The sequence below is a fragment of the Halichoerus grypus genome, chromosome 2 (assembly GCF_964656455.1).
Source record: "Halichoerus grypus chromosome 2, mHalGry1.hap1.1, whole genome shotgun sequence".
Classification (NCBI taxonomy): domain Eukaryota; kingdom Metazoa; phylum Chordata; class Mammalia; order Carnivora; family Phocidae; genus Halichoerus; species Halichoerus grypus.
Genome location: NC_135713.1, coordinates 49,153,381 through 49,179,685, shown reverse-complemented (window position 1 = coordinate 49,179,685; position 26,305 = coordinate 49,153,381). Strand labels below are relative to the sequence as shown.

Below are 26,305 nucleotides of genomic sequence, written 5' to 3'. Positions count from 1 at the left end.
GCTGTCTATGGAGAGTTATGAACCCACTTCCCAGAAATTTTTAAAGCTTCATTTCTACAGAGCTATCAAACTGGTGGAAGGGAAGTTCCTCTGAATCTGATGGACTGATGCCTCCAGGAATTACATTTGCTAAATGTAGAGCTTACTTTTACAATTTTAGCAAGATACAAAGGTTGTGAGGAATTGGAGGTTTACCATTTAAAATACAGAGGACAGAGACTTGAATTTCCAAGGAGGGTCCCCAACACAGAAATTTAGATTAAAGTACATTAATTTCTCTTGTAACATGCAAAAGTTTAGGTTTCACAATTTCAGTTTGATCCAGTATAGTTGCAACATTTTACCCACTGGGTGTGTATCTTCTGTGTACAGAAGTCGCTGCCAACATCAAAGGCCAGACTGGTTTCTAGTAGCGACTGGCTCTCCAGGAACTAACCAAAGACACAGCAAGGAACAGTGTAGGGTTTTTTTTTTTGTTTTTTTCCGGGGAGAGGGGGGCAGGTGGGGGTGAGGGATTTGTGGAGATTCGGTGAGGTCCTAGAAAAACTGGGGAATGAATCCCTGCCGAAGCTCAGAAGACTAGCAACATCTTTGTTTTGTTCTGTGCACACACGACGTGCTTCAGGCTTTGTTTTGGGAAGTGGGGAACAGTTTCTGCCCTAAAAGATATGTTGACATTTAAATTAAGGTAAGAACGCTGGTCAGTAGGACCCTTGGGAAGGGGGTGTATACACTAATCTCTGTTTTGAAACTTGAACCAAAAGAAACAAATACCATTTAATTTCATACTACAGTAAAATTCTTTGAACAAATTCTTTAAACCAAGGAGCGAAAATTTAAAATTAAAAATAGTGAACATTTTCAATTCATTTATTCATGCATCCACTCACTTATTCAACAGAGGCTTATGGAGCGCCTGTTCTGTGCTAGGCATTGCTGAGCCATCACAGACTTGGTCCCTGACGCCATGGAGTTGACAGTCTAGTCCAGTCAGTGAGGGAGTTAAAAAAAATTCTGGCATCATTGCTACTGCGGTTGCACCGAGTGAGGATCAGCCCCTCCAACTCTCCCACGTGGTCCCGGCAGGTGAGTGTGGGTGTGAGCGCCTGTGGCTCCCGGTGTTTGAGGAGTGTGAGAGCACACGTGTGTCAGAATGGCGCGTGTCACAGTGCGCGTGCAGGTGTCGGCGTTGTATGCGTCTCCATAGCTGCCTGAGCCCGGCGGCGGGGACCGCGGGAGGCGCGTGTCTCCCGCCCACGTACTGGGGGAGGCACGGGAACCACCCCGCGGTGCGATTGTGAGTGAGCGCGGGAGCGCGGGCGCGCGGCGGGGTCGAGGGGAGGGGCGCGGCGCGCGCAGGCGCAGAGCGCGAGAGCGGACAGCGGCCGCCGCAGAGCGCCGGGGGCGGGAGGAGCGAGCGCAGTAGGCCATGGCCGCCGCCGGCTGCTGAGGGGCTCGGCCCGCGAGCGCCTGCCGCCGCGGACGATGGTGACCGCACGGGTCGGGCCGCTGCCGCCGCCGCTGCCGCCGCCTCCCAAGACGCTGCAACCAAGGCCCGGCGCGGAGGAACCGCCGCTGTGAGCCGCGCCATCCCGGCCCCCGCCGCCGCCGCCGCCGCCGGAGGAGAACGGGAAGGCGGGCGAGAGAGCCGGGGAGTTGCGGAGCCCGCCTGCCCGCCGGCGGCACAGCCCTGCAGGGAGAGAGGCCACAACCCGAGGTGACCGAGCCGTCCGCCCCGGCCGGCCTCTTCTCATCCTGTCGCGTCCCCGCCCCCCCCGCCCCCCGCACATCCTCCCTTCTCCCCTCCCCCACCCCTTTGCCCGCTCCTTCCTCTTCTCCCCCTTCGCCCCGGGGCCAGACAAGAGGGGAGCTCCCTGCCTCGGTTCACCTCCCTCCTTCCTCCCAGCGTCGGCGGTGTCCCCATCCTCTCTTCACCCGTTGCGCCCCCTCCCTCCTAACCGTCTGTCGCTCCAGCGGACCTCCTGGCCCCCCACCGGCCCTCTCCGACTCTGCCTTCCCCTCCCGGGGCCCCGCACAGAGCCCCCTCCCCCAGCTCTCGGGCCTTGTGCGCCGCCTTCCCAACTACTCACCTTCCTGGAGACATCCCTCACCTATCCCGGCATTCCTAAGATGCCCTCTGTCTGAGCTCTGCCCCATCCCCTCCGCAGGACCCCATTTCGAGGCCTTTTCTAAGCCCCTTCCTGAGCTACTCGTTTCCTAGCTGCTCCTTTCCAGCTCCTTTTCTCCAGTTCCACTCCCAACTTTCCGTCCTTTGCGTCTTTGTCCACTTTGCTTCCAAGCTTCCCTCCCATTTTTCTTTTGACTTATCCTTCTTTGGTCTACTCAGCCTCCTCCTCCCTCTTTTTATGCGGTTTAAGGTTGTTTGGGGGTGCGGAAAGGCCTGCCAAGCCATACTTTGAATGGGGGCCCATTTGCTCTGCATCCCATCTGTCAGCCCTGTTTTGCCGTGAGAGCGCTCCCCATCCCTTCCTTTTTGTCCCCATCGCTTCCTCTCTCGTCTGCCATCCCTTCTCCACCCTACTCCTGTTCTGCTTTTTCCACCCGAGACCCTTGCCCTCCCTTTAGGAATGAGTCCCTTTGCTGCTCGGGGATGATGAACTTCGCCCGCGTCTGTCTTTGAAAGCTTTTTGGTGCGTGGCGCCGCGGAGCCAGCACCCTTGGCCAGACAAGAGGGGAGCTCCCTGGCACGGGCCTCTACTGGCAGAGTTTTTTGCGAACGTAATCCCCTAGCCCCGCGGCGGCCCTGCTGCTGCGCTGCCTGCTTTGCAGCGAGCTGGGTTGGGGTTACTATAGTTCAAACGCAGCTGAGATCAGCGGGCGGGGCGTGTGTGTGTGTGTGTGTGTGTGTGTGTGTGTGTGTGTGCGCGCGCGCGCGCGCGCGTGCGCGCGCGCGGAGCGGGGGGACGGGGGAGGAGGTGCGGGGAGAGAGGAAGGGGGCTTTGCGGTGAGAAGGCATCAAAGATTAATGGATGGCTTTGCATCGCAGTCTGCAGTAAACAGGAAACTAGTTTGAAAGGAAAGGAGAGGACTGTGTGTCTTTATTTTTTAAAATACGGACTGTGCCGTTCTACTGAATCTTGAATCATGCCCAAAGGATGAGCTGTCGGTGCTGCAGTCGTGACCCAGGCTGAGCGCCCAATGGCAGAGATAGCAGTTTTTATTCCCTCGCTCTGGCCCCTTAAGAGTTGAAAGATGGTCCGGTTATTCAGAGTGGACTCCGTATCTTTGCCACTTTGGAGATACCGAGAAACCACAGAATTGCTAGTAGTTTATGTGGAAATCAGGTACATAGAAAGTTGGGTAGCAATAGTGTGGGAGTGGGGGGGGACCAGCTATATTTAAAACATGTGCCAATGCTTATGTAAGAAGTGCGTTCTCCTCCCGGGTATCTCAGTTTTGGGCTGAGTTTACTTACGATTTTAGCCTCTAGTTTTGCCCTCTAACATTTTCAGGGCTTACCATCCTAACATACGGACAGACAGAAAACCTTTCTTGAGATTGGTTTTAGCGGATGGTAGAATTTTTTTTTTTCCGTTGGATTGGACAAAGAAAAATGATTTTTTTCTTTTGATGGGAGAAAAAGGTGTAGAAACTTCCAGCCTTAAATTTTCTATTGTATTGAATTTAAAATTGGATCATACAGCTTTCTTATTTTTGCTTTTTTTTTTTTTTTTTAAAGGAGTTTATCTAGGAGATGTGAATATCCTTCTTTTTTTGGTAAGATTGAATTTTCTGTTTCTTTTTCTTAACGTAATTCTTCAACAGACAAGCCATGACTTTAAAAACGTACATTTTCCGAATTGTTCAGGATGATTTGCTTGATTTCTTCATATTCAAAACCAAAACACAGTGTTTTCAGGAAAGTGTAGAATGAGACTCCTGTGTTTCCTAACCCACAAATATGAATGGTGAACTGTGCAACGTTATGCTTGTACAGGACAGTACTGTGTAAGTAGTGATTGCTGTTTCCAAGCCTGGGAAGGTCATTTAATGAAATCATTGTGGTGCTGTTTTTGGTTAGCATTTGTTGAGTCTTTTTTTTGCTGTTTTTGGAAAGGATTTTTTTTAAAGCTGTCCCGCTGTGTAAACCATCTTTAATTTTGAGTCACATTTAGTTTACATTACTTGCTGAGATGGTTGTTTTGGCATATTACTTTCCCAGTTCTTATAACACTTAAGGAGGAAATATAAAAATCTTTGATGTAGGAGAAAATTTGTGTAACTGTACAGGGCAGGAAATAGCTTATATATTTGACTGTAGGAGTATCAGGGCTTTAAATTTTCTTTGCTTTCAGTTCCTCTGCTTATTTTTGAGGATTATCTAGTATTGTTTTGATTTTAAGAGAATTTTAAGCTTCCTCTGACCTGGAATATGCTCATTAGCTCTGATAATAAATCTCGGAAAAAAATAAATTAGGCTTGAACCAAACATCATAGAAATATAATCTTTTTACCCCAGGAGAGAAATCTCCATTTTTACTTCATGCTTCTAATAGAGTGGCTTGGCAAATGTGAATGAGTTCAGTGATTTTATTTTATTTATTTATTTTTTTAAAGATTTATTTATTTGAGAGAGAGAAGGGGAGAAGGGGCAGAGGAAGAGGGAGAGCGAATCTCAAGCAGACTCCCTACTGAGTGGGGAGCCCAGTGTGGGGTCCATGCTAGGCTGGATCTCAGAACCCTGAGATCATGACCTGAGCCAAAATTAAGAGTCAGACACTTAACCAACTGAGCCACTCAAGCACCTGATTTTAGTGATTTTAAACAAGATAAATGTTTCCACATTGTGTTGAGATGTTAATTTAGTGTGAGGTGCTGGAGTATAGTATGTGGTATTTACTTGTGATGGTGATCACCCTATCATGTGGCCCTTACACTTTAGACAGGTTCAAAATTATAAAGTTGGGGGGGGATTTTTTTTGTTTTTTTTTTGTATTTCCACAGCTTTTGTGGGTAGCATTTTAGACTTTTTTTTTAAGTAAGCTCAACATCGGCTGCTGGGCTTGAACTCACGACCCTGAAATCAAGACTGAGCTGACATCCTGTTGGATGCTTAACTGACTGAGCCACCCAGGTGTTCCTTGTGGGTAGCATTTTATATTTAGTTTTCCATATATTGAATTTGTTTCCCCCGTGTCCATATACGGGCCAGCTTGCCAATGACTTGCTAAAATATCGCTCACATACAGAAATAGGTGAAATGTTTAGTGAGCAGTAGAGTTGTTACTAAGTGGGCATATTTCATTCTATCCAAGGTCCTCCTTAATTCAGACATTTGAGTCTTGGATTTACTATACAGTAGAATTTGGGGATCAGTCTCCGATATTCTTCTGTAATGAGAGCTTTAGGAATTCAAGATTTTCTTTTTATTCTATTTGTGAGGCAGGAACAGTGGTAATTGAGAGGGAATTTGTCCCTTCTGCTAAGGGCCCTCTTTTGTAATAGAGATGATCTTCTGTAAGAATTAGGGAGATTTTTTTTCCCTCTAGTTGTTCAGATCTTGATTTCTGATGCAGGATTGGTTATTTGTTTAGTTTAAATTTTTTTTCTTTACCCTTTTGAGAGCTACAAAAAATGGTGAAAGTGGGTACATTTAAAAAAAGCAAGACATTAAAAAAGGGGAAGGCTCCAAGTCAGATGAAAGAAATATAGACCACAAGTATTAACTCAGTAGTAGTCCCTACAAAAGCAGTAGTGATTTATATTGGATTCTAGAATATGGGAAAAGAGTTACTTTTCCATTTAGTATAAAGCCTGTCGCCTGATGTTACTATCTCAGTCTGTGATGACTTTCACACATGACTGGTGGTTTGTGAGAAAAATCTACTGTTTATGTACTTTGAAATAAACCAAACTGAGTTATCTGTTTGACCATCTGAGTAAGTATATTTCCTTAGCTATCTAGATAGCTTAGAGGTATTAACACTTTTTACAAAGGAATTTCTTTTTTTAATTCCCAATAATGGATATTCGACATTTGGCAAATAGAAAAAGAAGGGAATAAAAAGCACCTTAGCCCTACTATTGAAAGGATGTTAATGTGATATTTTGGTGTATTCTCAAGATTTTTTTTTTAATAATATGAGCTTTGAGAAATTGAGGTTTCTGAATGCTGTAATTTGCAATAAATGTTGATTAGAGTTTTTATTTTTCAGTGCTTTTTTTCCCATTAGGATACAACATTCAGTTTTGATTCTCTCACAGTATTTTTTCTTATGTAGGAAAATTATTAAAGTGGTCTTGTTCATTTAAAGTAATCAGAATTTAGTATTTATTTATGAAAATGTTTATTTTGCATTCTTAGGATATATCACTTCCGAGTAATGGGAATGATATATGATCACTCAGTGATCAATACAATCAGTTTTTCAGTGATTGAGAAACTTATAATAATGGTTTGTCGAGTTGAACTCCTTTTTTTAAAATCCCTCCCCAATGTCTTTTTTTTTTTTTTTTTAACTGAGCTAGGAAGCTATGAAAATTAGAGGGTAAAATGGAAATACTGACAAATATTTAACCATAGCATACCAATCTGTCACTGTAATTTTCTTCAGAAATAAATGTTTTCATTTGTCCTGTAATTCTGAAATTACTGCCAAAGCTGGAAAATTTGTTTAGCTTTCTCAGCAAAATTCTTAAAAGGATATTGTCAGAGCCAACAATCCAGAATTATCATTACTCTTAAAATTGTCTTTAACCCACTTCTGTTTGCCTTATTCTCATAATTCTTTGGATTAATTTAAAGCTGTATCATATAAAGCAGTGTTGCACAGAATTGTCCTTTTAAATAATGGATTGTCCTGGAGATCTTTCATTTCCTTCCCTTCCCTTTTTTTTTTTTTTTTTATTCTACTCCTACAGCTCATCAACAGCTGAGCAAAGACAGGGGCTGCAGACTCCAAAGCCTGACTTCTTCCTTGTGCCAGCATATCTGTGAATCACAGGAAGAATTTGATAAGCATTATTTCCCCACTTTGAAGGCAGATTATGGGAATTTCAGATGGAGATTTTAACTTTAATGATTGAAGTAAACAATATTGCAAACTGTGTTTTCTTTATCTGTATCATGAGTTCTCTGAATTATATCTATATCATATAAATTCAGTACTTCAGTTTTGTTTGTAAGTAATACAGAATAGGATAGACTGTGAGATGCTGCAAACTGAATGTGTAGTTACCAAATTTTTATTGAATAGCTTAGGTTTTTTTCATATAATAACCACTTAAAATTTGCTCTTTTTAAAGAGCTACATAAATCTCAATTTTATAGGAGTGAATTTTTCCTTTCAAGTTAATTGGACAAAAGCTATAGTATGATTAGGGTGTTTTATTGCTAGTGCCTAGAGTTGGAGTTAAGCTTTTTAAAAATAAATTTTGAGGCCTTAACACTTAATCAGATTGGGAAGAACTGAAAGAGTCAATGTGAAAACCCAATACAAGGATTATTTTATGAATACCTGGAAATAGTAGATGTGGCTAAAGAGTTTTATACGTTGTTACATAGTTTTTGTGTAGTTTGTGACAATCCTTTAGATTCATAAGAGGATATCTAAAAGCTATTTGAGGTGACTTAATTTTATATATTATGTCTCCTGAATTTAGGTCTGCTCCAAGAAAAAACATGGCTGCAAAGGAAAAACTGGAAGCAGTGTTAAATGTGGCCCTGAGGGTGCCAAGCATCATGCTGTTGGATGTCCTGTACAGATGGGATGTCAGCTCTTTCTTCCAGCAGATCCAAAGAAGTAGCCTCAGTAACAACCCTCTTTTCCAGTATAAGTATTTGGCTCTTAATATGCATTATGTAGGTAAGTGTCTACATTACCTTTTCTCTCTCTTTTTTTTTTTTTTTTAAGAGAGTGAGAGAGCACGCGTGGGGGTGAGGCAGAAGGAGAACGAGAGAGCATCTTAAGCAGGCTCCATACTCAGCACAGGGCTTCATCTCACGACCCTAAGATCGTGACCTGAGCCGAAATCAAGAGTCGGACGCTTAACCGACTGAACCACCAGGCACCCCTACGTTACCTTTTCTAATCTTTTAGTGGGCATTCTGATTTATGTCTTTGTAGGCTTTTACATTTGAGTGAAATGAAATTTGGTTACATTGAGATGACAGTGATACAGCCATTGATGAATGTTTAGGAATCTTGTTTGTAGTGTAATTGGTCTTACCACTGCATATGAGTTATTAGGGCTAGAGGAAAACAGTGTTGGATTTATTTTACTGGATGAAGCTAGAAGGCAGAAGGAAACATTTTAGATTTTAATATGATAAAATGAAAATAATGAGAACTACCTTTCCAGACATTTGGCCTGTTCTGATTTGTCTGTTTTGGGGTTTGTTAGTAATTCAGAAAGCTTTTTAAATGCAACATTCTTTATTGTTCCAGAACATTAACATCAGTTGAACATAACGCATTTATTTCAGTTAAATGAAATGTTGGAAATGACATTTATAATATTTTTAAAAAAGACTCCTTGAAATATAATTGGTATGATTTGGAGTTAACAGTAAAAGCAATATTGAGAGGTTAAAGAAGTTAAAGGCAAGAAATACAGGCAGGAGGGGTGCCTGGCTGGTTCAGTTAGTAAAGCATGTGACTCTTGATCTCAGGGTTGTTGTAAGTTCGAGCTCCTCCCCCTTGGGTGCAGAGATTACTTAAAAATAACATCTTAGAAAAAATAAAAGAAAAAAAAAAGAAATACAGGAAGGATAGGATAGGATAAAAATTTACCTAGAATGAAAGTTAAGATCCTTAATTTTTAGGTTAATTTTTTATTTATATGTAATGATAGCAATAATATATTTTCACTTGACATTGCTGTTGTATAACTCAAGATGTGGTTTGAATGATGTACTATAGTGGTTTAATAATATTTTTATTATTAGAATTGCCCATGCAAGTATATGTTTTATAAAATTGTGAAGGGTCTGTCCTGTTTCTGTGAGATTTATTTTCATCTGTAGAAGGACTTTTTGGGTTCCAGAGCTTAGCCCTGAAAACCCCTTACAGCTCTAAGAGATTCCCAAGTAAGCCATTGTGGGAAGAAGTATGGTATAGTAGAAAAGGCAACACACTAGAAGCAGAACATCTGGGTACAATAAATTCATCTCTCTTAGGTGGCACTACCTTGGGAAATTCTGTGAAATGAGAAGGTTCTTTTTTGCTGCAAAACACTATAATTCTCAGCCCTTTATTAAAGGCTTTGTATGTTAGCCAATTTTTGGAAAATAATTCCAATCTGTTATAGAAGAACAATTTGGTACTTGGCTTAGATTTTTAGCTTAATCAGCAAAGTAATTCACACTGTGGTTTAAAAAAATGTGCTTATCACATATATTATTTCTGAATAGATTGAAATATTTATTTTAAAAGCAGCTGCCTAATAACCAGAAACATTAATTTTAGAAATTTGAATGGGTTCTCATACATTGAAGTTCATACTCTGTCTTATAACTTTAGGAACTCAACTGAGCCTTCTTAAATACACTTAACTACATGCTTTGGTAGAATAAGCTCAGTGATTACACCCATCTATGTAGACATTTTCAGCTTGAACAGGTTTTTGGTTAGAGTAACTTCTGTGTCAAAGTATTTAGGTAGTGTTTACATAATGTTCCAGTTTACCAAATTTCACCCTTAAGTACATTTTTAAAATTCTTACTTTTAAAAATTAGTAATGTACTTATACATTTATTTATGTTAAAATCAAAACATAAGAAGTGTACAGTGAAAAGTATGTTCCTCTTTGGTCATTATCCACTAAGTTTTCTGGGCCCCAGCAAGTAGCTATTTTTATTTCCTTGTGAAAAATTCTAGACATGTTTTTATGTACCTATGTCAGTATAAAGATACTAAATATGTAGTTATAAATGTATGTCTTCCTTTTTGTACGAATGGTAGGATGATATACACTGTTCTCCACCTTTTGTTTGTTCTAACTTAATGATGTATCACAGAGCCATAACTACTGCTTTTAGATATTCATGAAATAAAGCTTTGTTCTCTGTTTTTATGTTGACACTTTCTGTTATGCCAAATTTTAAGATTCTGATTAAATGGTTAAGGCCTTATTTTCCCCCCAGCCCTCCCAGTTCTGTTTTGTAGTGGCATAGTATCCTTGTATGGCTATACCATAATTCATTGAACTAAATACTCTTTTTTGCATTTTCATTTAGTGTTGCACTAAATAATTTTATATAGCTATGATTTTGATAGGTGCAAATATAGCCTTGAGATAAATCGCTAGAAGTGAAGTTTCTGGGTGAAAGAGTATACATATCTGTAATACTGATCGATATTGCTCTCCATAAGGTTTTACTGTTTTGTACCTGCACAGTGGTTGAGAGTTCCTGCAGTTTTACATCCTCATCAAAACAGTGTTACCAAACTCTTAAATTTGGCTACTCCAGTAGGTGAAAAATGGATGTGTTCTAACTAGTTCTAATTTGTATTTCTCTTATTATGAGTGAGATTGTATTTATCTACATGTTTAAGAAAAATGTGTGTTTCCTCTTCTGAGAGTTGTCAGTTCGTGTCCCTTGCTCACTTTTCTATGGGATTTTAGCCCCCCCCCTTTTTTTTTCCCCAGAGGCACAGGCAAGGCTTTATTGGGGCTACAGCTCAAGCTGAAGGGAGACGCAGCACCAACAGAGTAGTTAGGCTGGCCTCCTCTGGATTGTAGCCTTTTCTTGCTGATTTGTGGAGTTTGGTATACATTAGGGAAATTAGCCCTTTGGGTTGAAATTATTGGGTTGAATTTCAATTTGGGTTGAAATTATTTTTTCCAGTTTTGGTTGTCTTGATTTTGGTTTATGATTTTTTTTTTTTTGACAAGCACAATTTGTTTTTAATGTGGTCGAATTTCCTTTTTTATAACTTAGAATTTTGACTCAATTATTAGAAAAGACTTCTCTATCATGTTTTATTCCGTTATTTTTGTTTCATTATTTACATCTTTGCTTCACTTAGGATTTTATCTGCATGTACATTGTGTTAGAGGTAAAAATTTTTTTTCCCCAGATAACTATCTGGTAGTCTCCATGTATTTGTTAAATAGTTCAACTTCTTGACTGATTATTATATACTAAATTCTCACATCTATTTGGTTTCATTTCTGAATATTTTTTCTTGTTCTTTCAATGTGTGGTCTTATTGAATGCCTAGACTATATTTTACTGTCTGGACTTAGTCCCTTCGTTGGTTTTTATTTCTCTTGCAGAGTTTTTCTGATACTGTTTGCTATGTGAACTTTAGAATTACTTAGTTTAAGTTAGGATGAAGAGATAGCTTAAAGATGTGAACTCTTCTCTATGTATGACATAGAGAGCCTCCCTATGTTCCAGATTTCTTTTGAGCCTTCTGGAGTGTTTTAAAGTTTTCATTATAGAAGTCTTGGGCATTTATTGTTAAGTTCATTCCTAGATATTTTTTTATTGCAATTGTGACTTTTCCCCCTTTTATATCCTTTAATTGTTCTTAAGAGCTTAAAAATCAAGGTAGGGTGTGGTTAAAGTTCATGTTTATGGAATATAATTGTACTTTCAAATTGAGAAGCTTTCCATGTGGGTTCTGAGAACAGCAAAAAGAAGTGATTGTTTAAATATAATTGGTGGAATGTTAATTATAGAACTGTTTTGCAAAATGTAGAATATAAAAAGGGAAATAGAAATAATATTGAAAGGGCAGAGTGGGGCCATTTGTGAAAAGACCTGAGTACATATATTAGGTATTACACTTAATTTGGTATGTGGTCATGGGTCAGTGAAGGATTTAGAGCAGGTGAACTGCATTTTAAGAAAAGTGTTTAGGTAGTGTTGTACAGACTGCTGAATTGGGGAGGGGAGGGCAGGTGGAGAAACCAGAGGTAAGAAGACCAGTTAAAGATTTTAGGCAAGAGGTACTGAGAGCCAGAATTAGCCTTGTCGAAGTTGGAAAGGGAAGAGTAGATATGAGAATAATTCCACTGAAACTGCAATCACTAAAATGATTAGTGACTGACCTAAAATGTAAAAACTCAAGCTTCATTTGTGTCCTCATTCTGCAGACCTTCCCATGTTTATGAAGTTGTTGACTGCTTCCTCAGGACAGTGTTTCTGGATTCTTCTAACTTTCAGACCATTCCTTCTGACTCTTGCTTTTTTCTTTAGACTTCTTCTTAAGTGTTGATAGGGCCCAGAATTTGTGTTTAATTTTCATCTTTTGTTGTTTGTGTGATCGCACATAGTTTTGGCTGCAAATCTCTATCTCCACTTTCCATTGCTTTTTTGACCACTAGTCTGTCTGTTAGTGTTCCTCCTCTCTTATCCCATGGCACCCAGTTCATACCTCTTCCATAGCACTTACTCTGCATTCTAAGGGTCCTTATGCTTGTCTACCTTCTTAACTAGATTGTGAGCTCCTTTAAGGTAGGAATGTGGTTGTCTGTTATCTCAGTATTCCCAGCACCTAGCTAATGCCTGATACTGAATGAATTTCTAACTATTGTTAGACATCTCCACCTAAATATTCTGTAGACACTTCAGTTTATGGTCACTGAACTCATCATGTTTACTTTAACTCAAACCTCCTCCTCTTTCTGTGTTTCCTATCTTTTTTTTTTTTTTTTTTTTAAAGATTTTATTTTTTTATTTATTTGACAGAGAGAGAGAGAGACAGCTAGAGAGGGAACACAAGCAGGGGGAGTGGGAGAGGGAGAAGCAGGCTCCTGGCGGAGCAGGGAGCCCGATGCGGGGCTCGATCCTAGGACCCTGGGATCATGACCTGAGCCTAAGGCGGACTGAGCCACCCAGGCGCCCCTCTGTGTTTCCTATCTTAATAGCAAAGCTATCCTCTTGATTACTACCCAGGCTAAAACATCAGAATCATCTTCACTTCCTTGTTCTCAGCCACTCACCCATAGATCACCACTAAGACTTATTTAAATATCTCATAGCTGACCCTGCTAACTCCATACCAAAGCTGCTGATTTATTCCACGTCCTCATTTCTTTTTCCCCATTACTAAATCACCCTTAAATAGCAGAAATTCCTACATTTTGTTAGGAACATTCATTAATGTTATTTTAGGTAGGTCATCATTTTTAAATGCTGCTGGTCTTGCGTTTTAATTATAAATTACTGTTGCGTTAGCTTCATCATTATCAGTTGAGTTTGTTGTGGTTTGTTAGAGTGAATAGTGATGCATATTTGTGTCAGCAGTGGTTTTGGCTTTTATTTTTCAAATAGATTATATACATGTTGTAGTTCAGATAACTAATTCATACTGTTCTTGCTTTAGCAGAATTCATAATTGCTTAAGATCTTCTTGTGTGATATATTTTGTTGTTATCACAGTTATTTTTCCGCTGGAATGTGAAATGGGGGTATAGGTGAGGCATAGGGTTTTTGTTTTGTTTTTTGTCTTCTTACCTCACCTAAAGTGTATCTAAAGGATTTGAGAACTGATGGCCCAGTCTGAGCTCCTTATTATTGTGTACGTTATTGAGGCGTTAGTCACCAGTTCCATCGGCATCATCGCCAGTACTTTTTTATTTACACCAAATTCTAGTGTAACCTAAGAGTTTATTGTTTCCTGAAAATACTCTTTGTTTTTTAATGGTTTTCATGCCTACTATTTTCTTTTCCTAGAATGCTGCTTCTTTTTCTTAGCCTGGTAAAAATCCATTTACCCTTCTAGGTCCAGGTCAAACTTAATCATTTAATCAACCATAGCCCTTCTAATACTTGTTTATTGTAGCACCAATATTGTGTCATACTTTTGTCCATGTTTATTTTTTCCTAAACTGTGATTACTTTATTCTTTGGACCTACCATGTCTAGGAATGCATATGGGTCACACTTTGCATGTAATAATTGGTTGAGTGACTGGATAATTGAAAGAATGAGGATTTGGCAGCTGTTTTATGAGATGTGCATGAGAAGGGAAAGATAAGAATATCTGGAAAGGAAAAGACAGTTCATTAAAAGAGAATTTAAGGAGATGTTTCATGCAGTAGATTGAATCCTTTAGCCACAAACACTAAACATACTTGCTTAATATAGTAAACATTCTTTTAAATACCTCTGAAGTCCTTTGAGGTAGGGATTAACAAAATAAATTGGAAAAATTATTTTAAGAAATTAAAAGCAAATAGAAATACTTATCTCTAGTTTATGTTGGATTGTTCTTAAAGTCAGGATGTGTATAGGAAATCTGGATTCTACCTCTTTAGTCCCTAGCATATTGCTCCTATTTCTGTAGCTTTAAGCATGATTGATTCCTTAGCTTTAAGCGTGAGAGGAGCATTGGGTACTAAGAAGGGATATCCATGCCCTAATAAAGACTCATTAATAAGTGGAAAATAGTTATAGAAGATTAGACTAGAACCAGATTTTGCAAGACCTAGAGTGTCAGACTGAAAAGTTAAGAATTTTTGGAGGTTTTAGAGCAAGAGAGTTGTCTAGATGAAAGGGATGGTTGTGTACTGAAGTATAGGATGGATGAGGGTGGAAAGAGACTGCAAGAATAGCAGTATACTGTCCTGTCACAGAGTGGACTGGGATGGGGCATAGGGACTGGAAAGGAAGGGTGACATGAGACTTATTGGGGAAGACTCAGCAGGACTTGGTGATGACAGAAAAGATGACTTGGGTTTGAGTCAGAGTGAGTGGGATTTAGGAGAGAAAGATGGTGAGCTAGCCTGTTGAGGGATGAGGGCGGGAGCTCAGTTTGTACATGTATATGAGAACATTTAAGTGGTATATATCTCTGGCATTGTGAGATATGAGATGTTTGCTTAGAATAAGAAATGATTACTTTTTTGTGTATGTGTAGTAGGTAGATTCTCAGTAACTGTTGATAACATACATTTGGAATGGTATGTTTGAAGCAACAACATAAATTCTTTGAGCTAGATACTTTATAGAGAGAAAAACAGTTGTTCAGGGACTAAATTTCCTATGTTCATTTGGGGGAATAAAAAGAAAGTGGAGGGGAGAATTTGGAGGTTTAAAGAAAATCCACAGAGCCAGTTTTGAGGGTTGTTGCTTCAGGTGCTGCGACAAGGATAAGCAGGATGTTTTAGATTTGACAAGTAGGCAGTTGTTGACTTCTGAGGTTTTTAAGAATGGAAGAGTAAAGAGGGCTCTGTAGAGTTTGTAGACTGTAGAGGATAAAGAGGGAATAGTGGATGGTTAGAAAATGGAAGCATTGGTAGAGATAGTTTATAACATTTGTCAGTGGAATGAGAAAAATAGGTAATAGAAAAAGGAAAAATCAGCACGAAGAGAAGTTTTTCTTTGAGATTGGAGGAGGAGCCCTATACATCCTTTGAAAATAGGTGAGCACTGGTGTCGGGGATGATGGAAGATGTAGGAGAAAGAGGGTGTTTAGGAGTTGGAAAAATAAGACCTTGAGTCAAGTGGAAGAGGCAGCATTAGAGAGGGACATTAAGGACAGTTCTTCCTCTGGGACTAGAGAATGAGAGAATTGGTGTAGAACAAATAAGTAGACATCAAGTAAGGGTAGATAATGAGAGGAGTCCTGTGGTACCTTTGTGTGTTGTTTTGATTATAAAGTAGAACAATCTACAAAAAAAGTGAAAAATGCTTTGTTTTCAACAGATAATCCATAGTGATTTTTACTGTATTAAACTTATTTTGGTAGTGAAGTAAAAATCCTCAAAATTGTTGAAACCTAATTGGAAAATAATTTACTTCAATTAATTGGGAGACTAAATTAGAATCGTATTTTATTTATAATCTCTTTTTATTTCTACTACAGGTTATATCTTAAGTGTTGTGCTACTAACCTTGCCCAGGCAGCATCTGGTTCAGCTTTACCTGTATTTTTTGACTGCCCTGCTCCTCTATGCTGGACATCAAATCTCCAGGTAAGAATGTGACCTCGTTTTTGAAATGTATGACTGAATTTAAAGTTTTTCATTACTGAAAACATATTTTTCATGAACACTGTTAAGAAGCTGCAGCTTTGCCAAGTATCCAAAACAGTTTTTTTGATATTTGTTTCCTAAGTAAATATTGTTGTATAGAATTAATAGCTGGGATATTATGCTTCAGATTTTATTTCTGCTTTTAAAAAAAGATCTTAATATGAAATGGGCTTTAAGATTATGTTTACAGAGATACTTATGATCTTTTCTGTATTACCTAAGAATTTCCAAAGACAGGCTATAGAACATTTTAACAATTATGGACTTGATTACTTTCTACCATTTTAGGAAGTTAGCTTATGCTGCTTGAGAAACGGCACAACCATGTATACAGTGGATGATTTATATAAATTATTTGATGAGGTTCATGGTATAGCTCAGAAGTTCTTCATCTTTAGTAATATTGTGTTTGCTTAGGTCTGCTAGTCCTAAGTTTTAAGACTGGTCTGCCAATGAAAATGAACTTCCTGCTTTGGAACAGGATATTAAAATACGGGGGAACTAAAAGCCACACAGTAAATGTAATGGGGTATAAATAAATGTGATGGGTATCATTTCTTTTCTTTTCTTTTTTCTTTTTTTTTTTTTTTGAGAGCGAGTGCATGTGTAAATTGGGAGGGGAGAGGGAGAGAATCTTAAGCAGACTCCACACTCAGTGTGGAGTCCCATGCGGGGCTCGATCTCACAACCCTGAGATCATAACCTGAAAGAGTCAGACACTTAACTGACTTAACTGACTGAGCCACCCAGGCGCCTCTAGTTTCTTTCGTCTTGATTGAAATGTGTAACCATAATGAAATATACTCCCAATCCTAAAAAGAGTGATGGTTACTTTGCATATATAACAAGATGTAGCTGTCTGGAGGTCTGAAAAACAGATTTTGGTGTTGGCTTGAAAATCTTAAAATAGCATTTTTATATTACTAGAATTGAATGGTTGAGGTAGAAACCTTTTTTACTCTCTGATTATAAAATAACACTGTTCATTGTAGATGACTTTTGGGAAATACAGAAATTTAAAGGCAGTAACAATCACCTGAAATTAGACCACCCAGAGATAGACCTGTTAAAATTCTGGCATTTCCTTCCAATTATTTTTAATACCTTCCAGTTTCCACCACTTTTGTGGATATGAAAGAGTGAAAATAACAATAGTCACTGACTCTTGGCCCTTGTTGTTGAAGTAGGACCTTCATCATCCTTTACCTTATCCGGTTATTTCTCAAAGGCTCCAAAATGTTCCGCAGAAACTCAGTTTTCTCACATTCCACTCCTGTTTGTGTCTGGTCAATTTCCTCTGCTAACTTCTGCCGTTTTGCCCAGCTTATGTCCTCGGGTGTTAAAGTTGCAAAATCTGGAGCTGCCAGAGTAGTACTGCATTTCTTGTAATCCTAACAGTGCTTCAAACTGAGCTGTGTTTTACTCTGAAGACATGAGTTTTCTCATTTTGTGTCACACAAGTATGTCTCTGTGTCTTGGACTCCTTCATGGGAACATGAAGTAGATTTGTAGCATCTTTCTCCACATAGCTTAGAATAGGAGTCTAGGGGCCAGGACTAGCACAGACAACATGATGTCCTTCCCATTATAGCACCACCAGCCCCACAGCCTGACACAGTCTGTTCCTGTGGCTTTACCCAGGACACCTCTGAATCTGAGCTCAAGCTCAAGGTAGAGACATTTCTCTATCTTTATTCATTTTTAAGCAAAAATTGTGTCTGTAGAGTATAATGCAGTAGAGTATATAGGCTTCTGATTCATCATTTTTGTGTGTAGATGAGTGCCTGGCTACCTATGAGTGCCATATCTTTTGAGTGGATGGGTGACTGGAGAGTTTCAAATACCATGTTCCTTATTTCTATAACCTCAGTGTCACTTATTAGAAAGATAGTTCTCAGTTTCCTTACCTATAAAATGGTGGTAATATCTTAAGGGGCTATTGTAAAGATTCAATAAGATAAAGCATATAAAGCTGTTAGCATAATTTTTGACATATAAGTGCTCAGTGATTTTTTTTCAAGTTTTTAAATTCCAATACAGTTTTAACATAGTGTTATATTAGTTTCAGGTGTACAATATAGTGAGTGATTCAACAATTCTATACAGTACTCAGTGCTCATCATGATAAGTGTACTCTTTAATCCCCATCACCTGTTTCACCCGTTCTCCCTCCCCCTGCCCACATCCCCTCTGGTAACTTTCAGTTTGTTCTCTATAGTTGAGTCTGTTTCTTGGTTTGTCTCTCTCTTTTTCCCTTTGTTTTGTTTCTTAAATGCCACATATGAGTGAAACCATATGGTATCTGTCTTTCTCTCTTTTGCTTAGCATTATATTCTTTAGCTCCATCCATGTTGCAGATGGTAAGATTTCATTCTTTTTTTATGGCTGAATAATATTCCAGTGTGTGTTTGTGTGTGTATGTGTGTGTATGCACACACACACCACATCTTCTTTATCCATCATCTATCAGTGGACACTTGGGCTGCTTCCGTAATTTGACTATTGTAAATAATGGTGCAATAAACATAGGGGTGCATATATCCTTTTGAATTAGTGTCTTTGTATTCTACTGTAAATACCCAGTAGTGTGATTACTGGATCATAGGGTAGTTCTATTTTTAATTTTTTGAGGAACCTCCATACTGTCTTCTGCAGTGGCTGCACCAGTTTGCATTCCCACCAACAGTGCAAGAGGGTTCCTTTTTCTTCACATTCTCGCCAATACTTGTTGTTTCTTGTGTTTTTGATTTTAGCCATTCTGACAGGTGTGAAGTGATATCTCATTATAGTTTTGATTTGCATTTCCCTGCTGATGAGTGATGCTGAGCATCTTTTCATGTGTCTGTTGGCCATCTGTATGTCTTTGGAGAAATGACTATTCATGTCTTCTGCCCATTTTTTAATTGGATTATTTGTTTTTTGGGTGTAGTGCTCAGTGAATTTTCTTTTTTAGAGAGAGAGCAAGAGCTTGAGTGAGCAAACGGGTGGGTGGGGGAGCAGAGGGCAAAAGAAAGGGACAAGGACAAGCAGACTCCATACAGGGCATGGAGCCTGCCATGGGGCTGGATCCCATGACCCAAGCCAAAATCAAGAGTGCTCCTGGTGCTCAGTGAATTTTAACTAACATTGTTATGTTTTGTTTTTATTGTGCAGCAGTGTTTTATGAGCATTCTTTAAAAAATGACTTTAAATCAGAGTATTTCATAGAACCGCTTTGTGATAGCCTTTTAGAGTTGATGTGATTTCTTTGATTAATCTTCAAAATCCTAAACTTGAAGGTAGAGGTATGAAAATTGTTGCTTTTATTAGTTATAATTCTGGGTGAGAAAACAATGATCCTGCTCTTCCCCTCATGCTTTTTTGGTTTCCATGTGGTTTAATGGTGTAGTGATGGCTGAAAGCATGTAGCTCTATTTTTATATACAGTCTTACCATCCAGGCTTTTTTAGAGGTCAAAATTCTGTTATGTAAGGATAAAGGGAATCCTGACAGTGTCAGAGGTAAAGACAAGCCGTTTTCTGACCATTCTTCTGGTGGCAATTTTAACTTCTGATTTTTAATTTATGGGAATGTTTCTTCTAATATTTAAAGTTTATTTTTATTATTAGAAAATCAAATTTATTTTAAATAATAAAATAATTATAATAAAATTTTATAGTATACAAAAACATGTCCTCTTTTTTATTTCATTTTGATCCTTATTAGTAATCCTTTTGGATTTATTGAAGAAAAAACCAAAGTGGGCAAATAGCTGGGAGGGAACAACCTCAGACTTTAACTTGAATGTAGGTTTTCTGATTGCTAGCTTATTCCTCTTAGGGAGGCAGCATGTTTAGGGGAAAGAAAATGAGTTTTAGAATCAGACTGGGTATGAACTAGTTTCCGTACTTAGTCAATATGTTACCTTGGTAAGTTGCTTTTTTGAAAATGTAAAGGAAAACAGTGCCCATTTTATGGAGTTAGTTTTGATATCAAACTAACAAATTTCAAGAAATGGCGTGTTTTAGAATTTTCTTAGTGTATAATGTATACTATATGGTGCTATCTCACAAAAGTTTAGCAAAGATGTATTATCCTTGAATTATTCATAATATGTCACATTTATAAATATTGAGGCTTGAATGTATTTCATTTATAAAATTTTAAGGCTGAAGTTTTTAGTTTTAAAAAATGTAATGGTTCAGATTTCATGTGGCAACTTCATAACTATCTTTTTTTTAAATAACAGCTTTATTGAGATATAATTTACATACCTATTTAAAGGATACAGCTCAATGGTTTTAGTACATTCACAGAACTCTACAAACCATCACTACAATTGATTTTAGAACACTTTCATCACTCCAGAAAGAAACCCTGTACCCATCAGCAGTCACTCCCCATTTTCCATCAGTCTCCTTACCCCAAGCCTAGGCAACTGTCTATTTTTTGACTCTATGGATTGGCCTATTGTGGACATTTCATGTAGACACAGTGTGTGGTCCTTTGTGCCTGGCTTCTTTCACTTAACATGTTTTCAAGGTTCATCCATGTTGTAGCATGTATCAGTACTTTTTCTGTCCAGATCATATTCTATGGTATGAATATACCACATTTTGTTCATCTATTCACTGATGGACACAGGTTTTTTTCTACTCTTTTGGCTATTATGAGTGGTGCTGTGAACATAATGAGTAAGTTTTGTGTGGACATACAATTTTTTCTTGGGCATATACTTTGGGGTGGAATTGCTGGATCATATGGTATTTGTGTTTAACCTTTTGAGGAACTGCCATACTATTTTCTTTCTCTCTCTTTTTTTTTTTTTTAAAGATTTTATTTTTAATCTCTACACCACGTGGGGCTCGAACCTACAACCCTGAGATCAAGAGTTGCATGCTCTACCCACTGAGCCAGCCAGGTGCCCCTGCCATTTTATTTTCTAAAGTAGCTGTACTATTTTTACCAACAATATGTGAGGGTTCCAGTTTCTCCATATCCTTGCTAACACTTGTTGATATCTGTCTTTGTTAGTATAACCATCGTAGTAAGTGTGACGTGATATTTCATCTGGTTTTGATTTGCACTTCCCTGATGGCTAATGATATTAAGCATCTTTTCATGAGTTCATTAACCATTTGTAAATCTTTTTTAGAAAAATTGGCATATCTTTTGCCAATTGCTAATTGGATTGTCTTTTTATATTATTGAGTTGTAATACATCTCAATTCTAGATATAAGTCTTTTATCAGTGATATGATTTACAGATATTTTTCACCATTCAGTCTAGTTATATCAAGGCAGAGTGTAGTATGGTACTAAGAAGGAGAATCAATACTTGGATAATTTAAATAATAATTTAATTATTTAAGTAATTAATTTGGTACTTCAGAAACTGGCTATATAAAAAATTGCAAATTGAGAATTTCCATGAAAAGCTGGGTTTCTGTTTTCCCTTAAGACATGTACTCAAATAGTGGCACCTGGCTGGCTCAGTTGGTTAAGCATCTGCCTTCGGCTCAGGTCATGATCCCAGGGTCCTGGGATGGAGCCCGGAGTTGGGCTCCCTGCTCAGTGGGGAGTCTGCTTCTCCCTCTCCTTCTGCCTTCTTACCACCCTCAAATAAAGAAATCTTAAAAAAAAAAAAAAAAAAAAAGACATGTACTCAAATAATGAAGCTGATTACCCTTAAGTGAATAAAAACTTGTTTAGAATATGTCTAGAGTGGATTTTGCTTGTAGTTCAGAGGAATTAAACTTCAGAAAATCCATGGCCTTGGTTCATATAGTATGAACATTTAATAGTCTATTTGATATGTTTCAGGTTCCTTAACTCAGAATTACTAAACTGTGTTTTTCATTTTGAGTGATGTAAGGAATATATTTTCCAGTATCAATCCTACTTTAAAATTGAGACTATCCAGAACTATAGGGGAAAAAAGAAAAACTCAACAACTGACATGACCATTCCTATGAGGGTATGGTCTTGATCACAGTTGTGTGTTTTTCTCTAAAATTTTTAAACTCCAGTATTCTTTTTTATATATTTTTTATTTTTTTAAGATTTTATTTATTTATTCATGAGAGACAGAGAGAGAGAGGCAGAGGGAGAAGCAGGCTCCCAAGGAGCAGGGAGCCTGATGCGGGACTCGATCCCAGGATCCTGGGATCGTGACCTGGGCTGAAGGCAGACGCTTAACCATCTGAGCCACCCAGGCGCCCTAAACTCCAGTATTCTTAAATTCCTTGTTTTATTGTTAGATTTCTGAACTAATGTGTCAGTTTTTTATGTGTGTAAGTTGAATTAAGAGCCCATGGGTTTCACAAGATTGAAAGTATACTCCTTTTCATCCTGGTCTCAGGTATGTAAGTAGCGTTTCAAATGTAAAACTTCCCCAAGAGTTATTTATATGTAAAATACAGATAATTAGCTCCCCATTTCATAAAAGTTTGACTCATTTAAGGTTTCTCTATTACAGGACTATTGGCACTTGGGGCCAGGTCATGCTTTGCTATGGGGGCAGTCTTGTGTATTATGGGATATTGGTGCCTCTGCTCCCTAGATCACAGAGAACTCCCTCTCCAGCAGTTGTGAAACCACAGAGTGTCCCTGTCAAATGTGCTTTCCTGGGGAACAAAAGTTTCCTCAGTTGAGAACCATTGCTGTTAAATAAAGGACTTGTTAAAAATGAATTTTATCATTCTATACCCCACTTTTAATTTTGACAGGAATAAAATTGACCCATTTCAGTGTTTGATACATTTTCTTCTTTTGAACATTATCAGCTACAGACACTAAATATTTCAGTAAGGGTTCAGAAAGAAGCTAAGAGAGAAGCAGCGTGGCAGAGATGATTTAAATAATTAAGCCCTGGGTAAATGAACTATTCAATTACTAGCACATTGTTTAGGGTGTAGTAGGTACTCAAATCCAGGTGTTAGAACATCTCAGTCCCTGGGGTCCCTTAAATTGAGCAATGCCTTTTGTTTGTGCATATTGCATAAGATAGCTTTGAGAGCTCACCACTTTATTCTCTGTAAAAGTAGATTAGGTTTCTTTGGAACTAACAGTTTGAAAGCTTTAAGTAGCCAGAATGTACAAATTGTTCTAGGTTGTTCAGGTTGCTTAAGAGATTGTTAGGTCAATTGGTCAATTGGTAAGCTTCTAGATTTTGTTGTTGTTACTTAGTTTTTTTATAACTTGTATGCTTCTCCTTATAACAAGAATTTTTCTAATTGCAAGCTATCCTTGAGGCCCTTTTCATATATCTCACACATTCTTATGCACCCAAACAGTTTCAGTCACTGGAGAATAGACTAACACTGGGGATTAGAGAAGTAGATTTTCAAAGTGTTTAGTTTATTAGTGCTCAGGGGCTGATCGTCAGTATTGCACAAATTGCACAAATGAAAAAAGTTTAAGGAAGGATATTTTTCAGTTATAAGTAGACGGTATGGATTCTTGCTTCTGACCAGCTTAATACGTTTTACTATTTAAATCTTCTAAATTAAAAAAAATAAATAAATAAAAGCTTTTAAACAACTTTAAAAAAAGTCTTCTAAATTGAAAAATCAAATACTGCTTTTGAACATTTCATCTGATTCTGTCTTAAAATAGTTATTAAATTTTGTTAAAAATTAGAATTTCTTGGCTCACGGATCAGATTAATTTTTGGCCTAAAATAACTCTTGGAATTTTGCATAATTCTTACTCTGGATCCTTCTTATTTGGCTTACTGTCTTGTTTATTTACATTATGAATGACCCACTCTGTTGAGAGACTTGAGTAATCAAGTTTTCATTGTCAGCATGGGATGCCATGAAGTTGTTCATAAGTTAGATACAGAGATCTTTGTTCAAACATTGATCCCTATTATAGTTCTTTTGTATAGTTTGGGATGCAATGTCCAGATTCTTCTTTCAGAAGGGACGGCTCATTAGTGGCTACTTGGTGAGACCAGTAGTTTAGCCCTCACCGAAGCCACTGCTTTGGCTCTGGCACTAAGCTCAGCTGGCCCAAAGAGGGACTACAGGCTTTCTGAAGGACTGTCTTGATCGAGAGGAGTTGAACAAAGGAGAAAGGGGCTAAGTTCCCTAGAGAAGGTGTTAATTTCTATGGTAGGATGATTGGTTCAGTGGCTCAGGTTGCACATTAATGGGGGAGGTTGCAGCATTGAGGAGAGCTATTCTTAGAGTCCTAGAGGAGAGCAACACAGCTAGTGGGAGGAAGCTGTTTAACACCATGGTGTTGTCATTAGGGCCTAAAGGTTGATTGTTCTTCTGGAAGGCAGATCCCCCTTAGTGTCCTGTAATCTTGTCATATCACAAAGTCATGAAATATGGAGACTGAAAAGGAACTAAAAAGAAAATCATTCTGTTTTTATAGCATTTCTCACAATTCTAATTAATTATTAAATTAAGTAATTTATTTGTTTAATGTTTGTTTTTCCTCCTGGCTTGTTAAGCTCCATGCTGACAGGATTGTGTCTTTCTTGCCTGTCGTAGTATTCCCAGAGTGTAGCGGTGTGCTAGCAACATATTATGTATATGGTAAATTCTTTTTGAGGTTAAAAGAAAAAGTATAGAGAATGTTAATTTTCCTTACAAATTTCATTACGTGAAGTTAGAATTCTTTTTTTTTTTTTTAAAGATTTTATTTATTTATTTGACAGACAGAGAGACAGCGAGAGAGGGAACACAAGCAGGGGGAGTGGGAAAAGGAGAAGCAGGCTTCCGGCCGAGCAGGGAGCCCGATGCGGGGCTCGATCCCAGGACCCTGAGATCATGACCTGAGCTGAAGGCAGTCGCTTAACCAACTGAGCCACCCAGGCGCCCCTGAAGTTAGAATTCTTAAAAGGCAAAGAAGCTGTAAAAAAAAAAAATAAACTAAATTATAAACTAAAATTCCTAGCCAGGAAATAATACAAAACAATTAACAAATGTTTCAGCAATAAGAAATTCTAGAATAGTGGGTTTGCTGAGTTATATATAAAACATCAGTAATACGATGACAAAAGCAAACAAGGGAGAGAAAACATGTCAGGGAATCCAGCTCTGCAATCCCCTCCCACCCCCCCACCCCCCCCACCTCCCCCACCTTGAGAGATGATCTGGGGACTGACCCCTTTGGGAGCAACTTTGGCTCTTCCCGGGGGATAGTGCTCTTGTAGATACCCCTATTCCCTTTTTATTGAATTCACATAAAATAAAATTAACCTTTAAAGTGAACAATTCATTGGCATATATTAAATTCATAATGTTGTGCAACCATCACCATTATCTAATTCTAGAACATTTTCATCACCCCACAGTAAAATCCAGTACTCATTATGTGTCCTTTCCATTTTCCTACACCCCAGCCCCTGGCAAGCATCAATCTGCTATTTGTCTTTGTGGGTTTTCCCTCTTTGTAATTGGACCTATTGGAGAGGGATCTGCTGTGGCCACAAAGAAATTATTTGGCTTTAGAGGCCTAGGACTCAGGTTAGACCTCTTACAAATATAAATTTCTTTCTTTAATAGTATTTTCAAAGACTAAATGTTAAGTGGTATTTATATGTGTATTTTAAATTTCGTAATTCTCTTAATTCTTCAGTTTTCTGCCCTAAAACTTTATAAAGTATGATAATTTTACATTGATGGTTATAAATCAGATATGTATATGTAATTTGCATGTATAGCATTTATGCCTCTCACAGGGTTTTGACCACTGACCTCTGGACTGGGTAGTCCTTTGTTGTGGGGGCGGTCCTATGCACTGTAGAATGTTGTGGTAGCATCTTGATCTAGGTGCTCATAGCAGCCCTAACCCTTCTAAATTGTGACAACTAAAAATGTCTCCAGACATTGCAAAATGTCTGTCAGGGTCAAAATCACCCCTGGTTGACCACCACTGCATTAAAATCATTCCTCTTGAGAATTTCAGTAAAAAGAGACTATTAGTATATTATTTGCTAGAAATAGTCATCATAGAATGATAGAGGAGAATTGCTAAATCACCTATGAATCTAGGCCCATTATTGATTTTTATAATTGTCCCCCAAACTACTTCCATTCATAAAATATATTTTAGTTTTTAATTTTGATTTTTTGGCAGTACTCTCCTTGCGGGTTATGTAAGGGTCATTTCTTATTTGGCTGTGCTACACTAAAGGATTTCAACTTGATTGCCTAATAGGAAGTAATTTCATGGAAAAAGTAAATACAGCCGTGGGTTTGTTGAGAAATACTGGAAACATTCAAACTCTTTTAAATATAGTGAATAAAGCATTCAATAATTGAAGAAAAGGAGAATTTTTTTTACACAAATTTCCCTATCTGATGTCCAAAGAACTTAAGACCATAGTCTTTTAGTGCTACTACTGAGCTTACTGATA

General features: G+C 38.3%; 1 protein-coding gene across 2 annotated transcripts in view; it reads left to right on the top strand.

Moving 5' to 3' along the window:
* The first annotated feature begins 1,368 nt into the window (after positions 1-1,368).
* RNF145 (ring finger protein 145) overlaps positions 1,369-26,305 on the top strand; it is a 54,547-nt gene continuing 29,610 nt past the window's right edge. Inside the window, exons 1-4 of one of the 2 annotated variants that reach the window (XM_036103647.2) lie at positions 1,369-1,717; positions 3,701-3,738; positions 7,624-7,826; positions 15,783-15,891. In XM_036103647.2, the coding sequence (XP_035959540.1) occupies positions 7,643-7,826; positions 15,783-15,891 (293 nt within the window). In that variant the 5' untranslated portion in view covers positions 1,369-1,717; positions 3,701-3,738; positions 7,624-7,642. The remainder of the gene's footprint in view (positions 1,718-3,700; positions 3,739-7,623; positions 7,827-15,782; positions 15,892-26,305) is intronic. The other variant, XM_036103646.2, reaches the window with a different exon arrangement.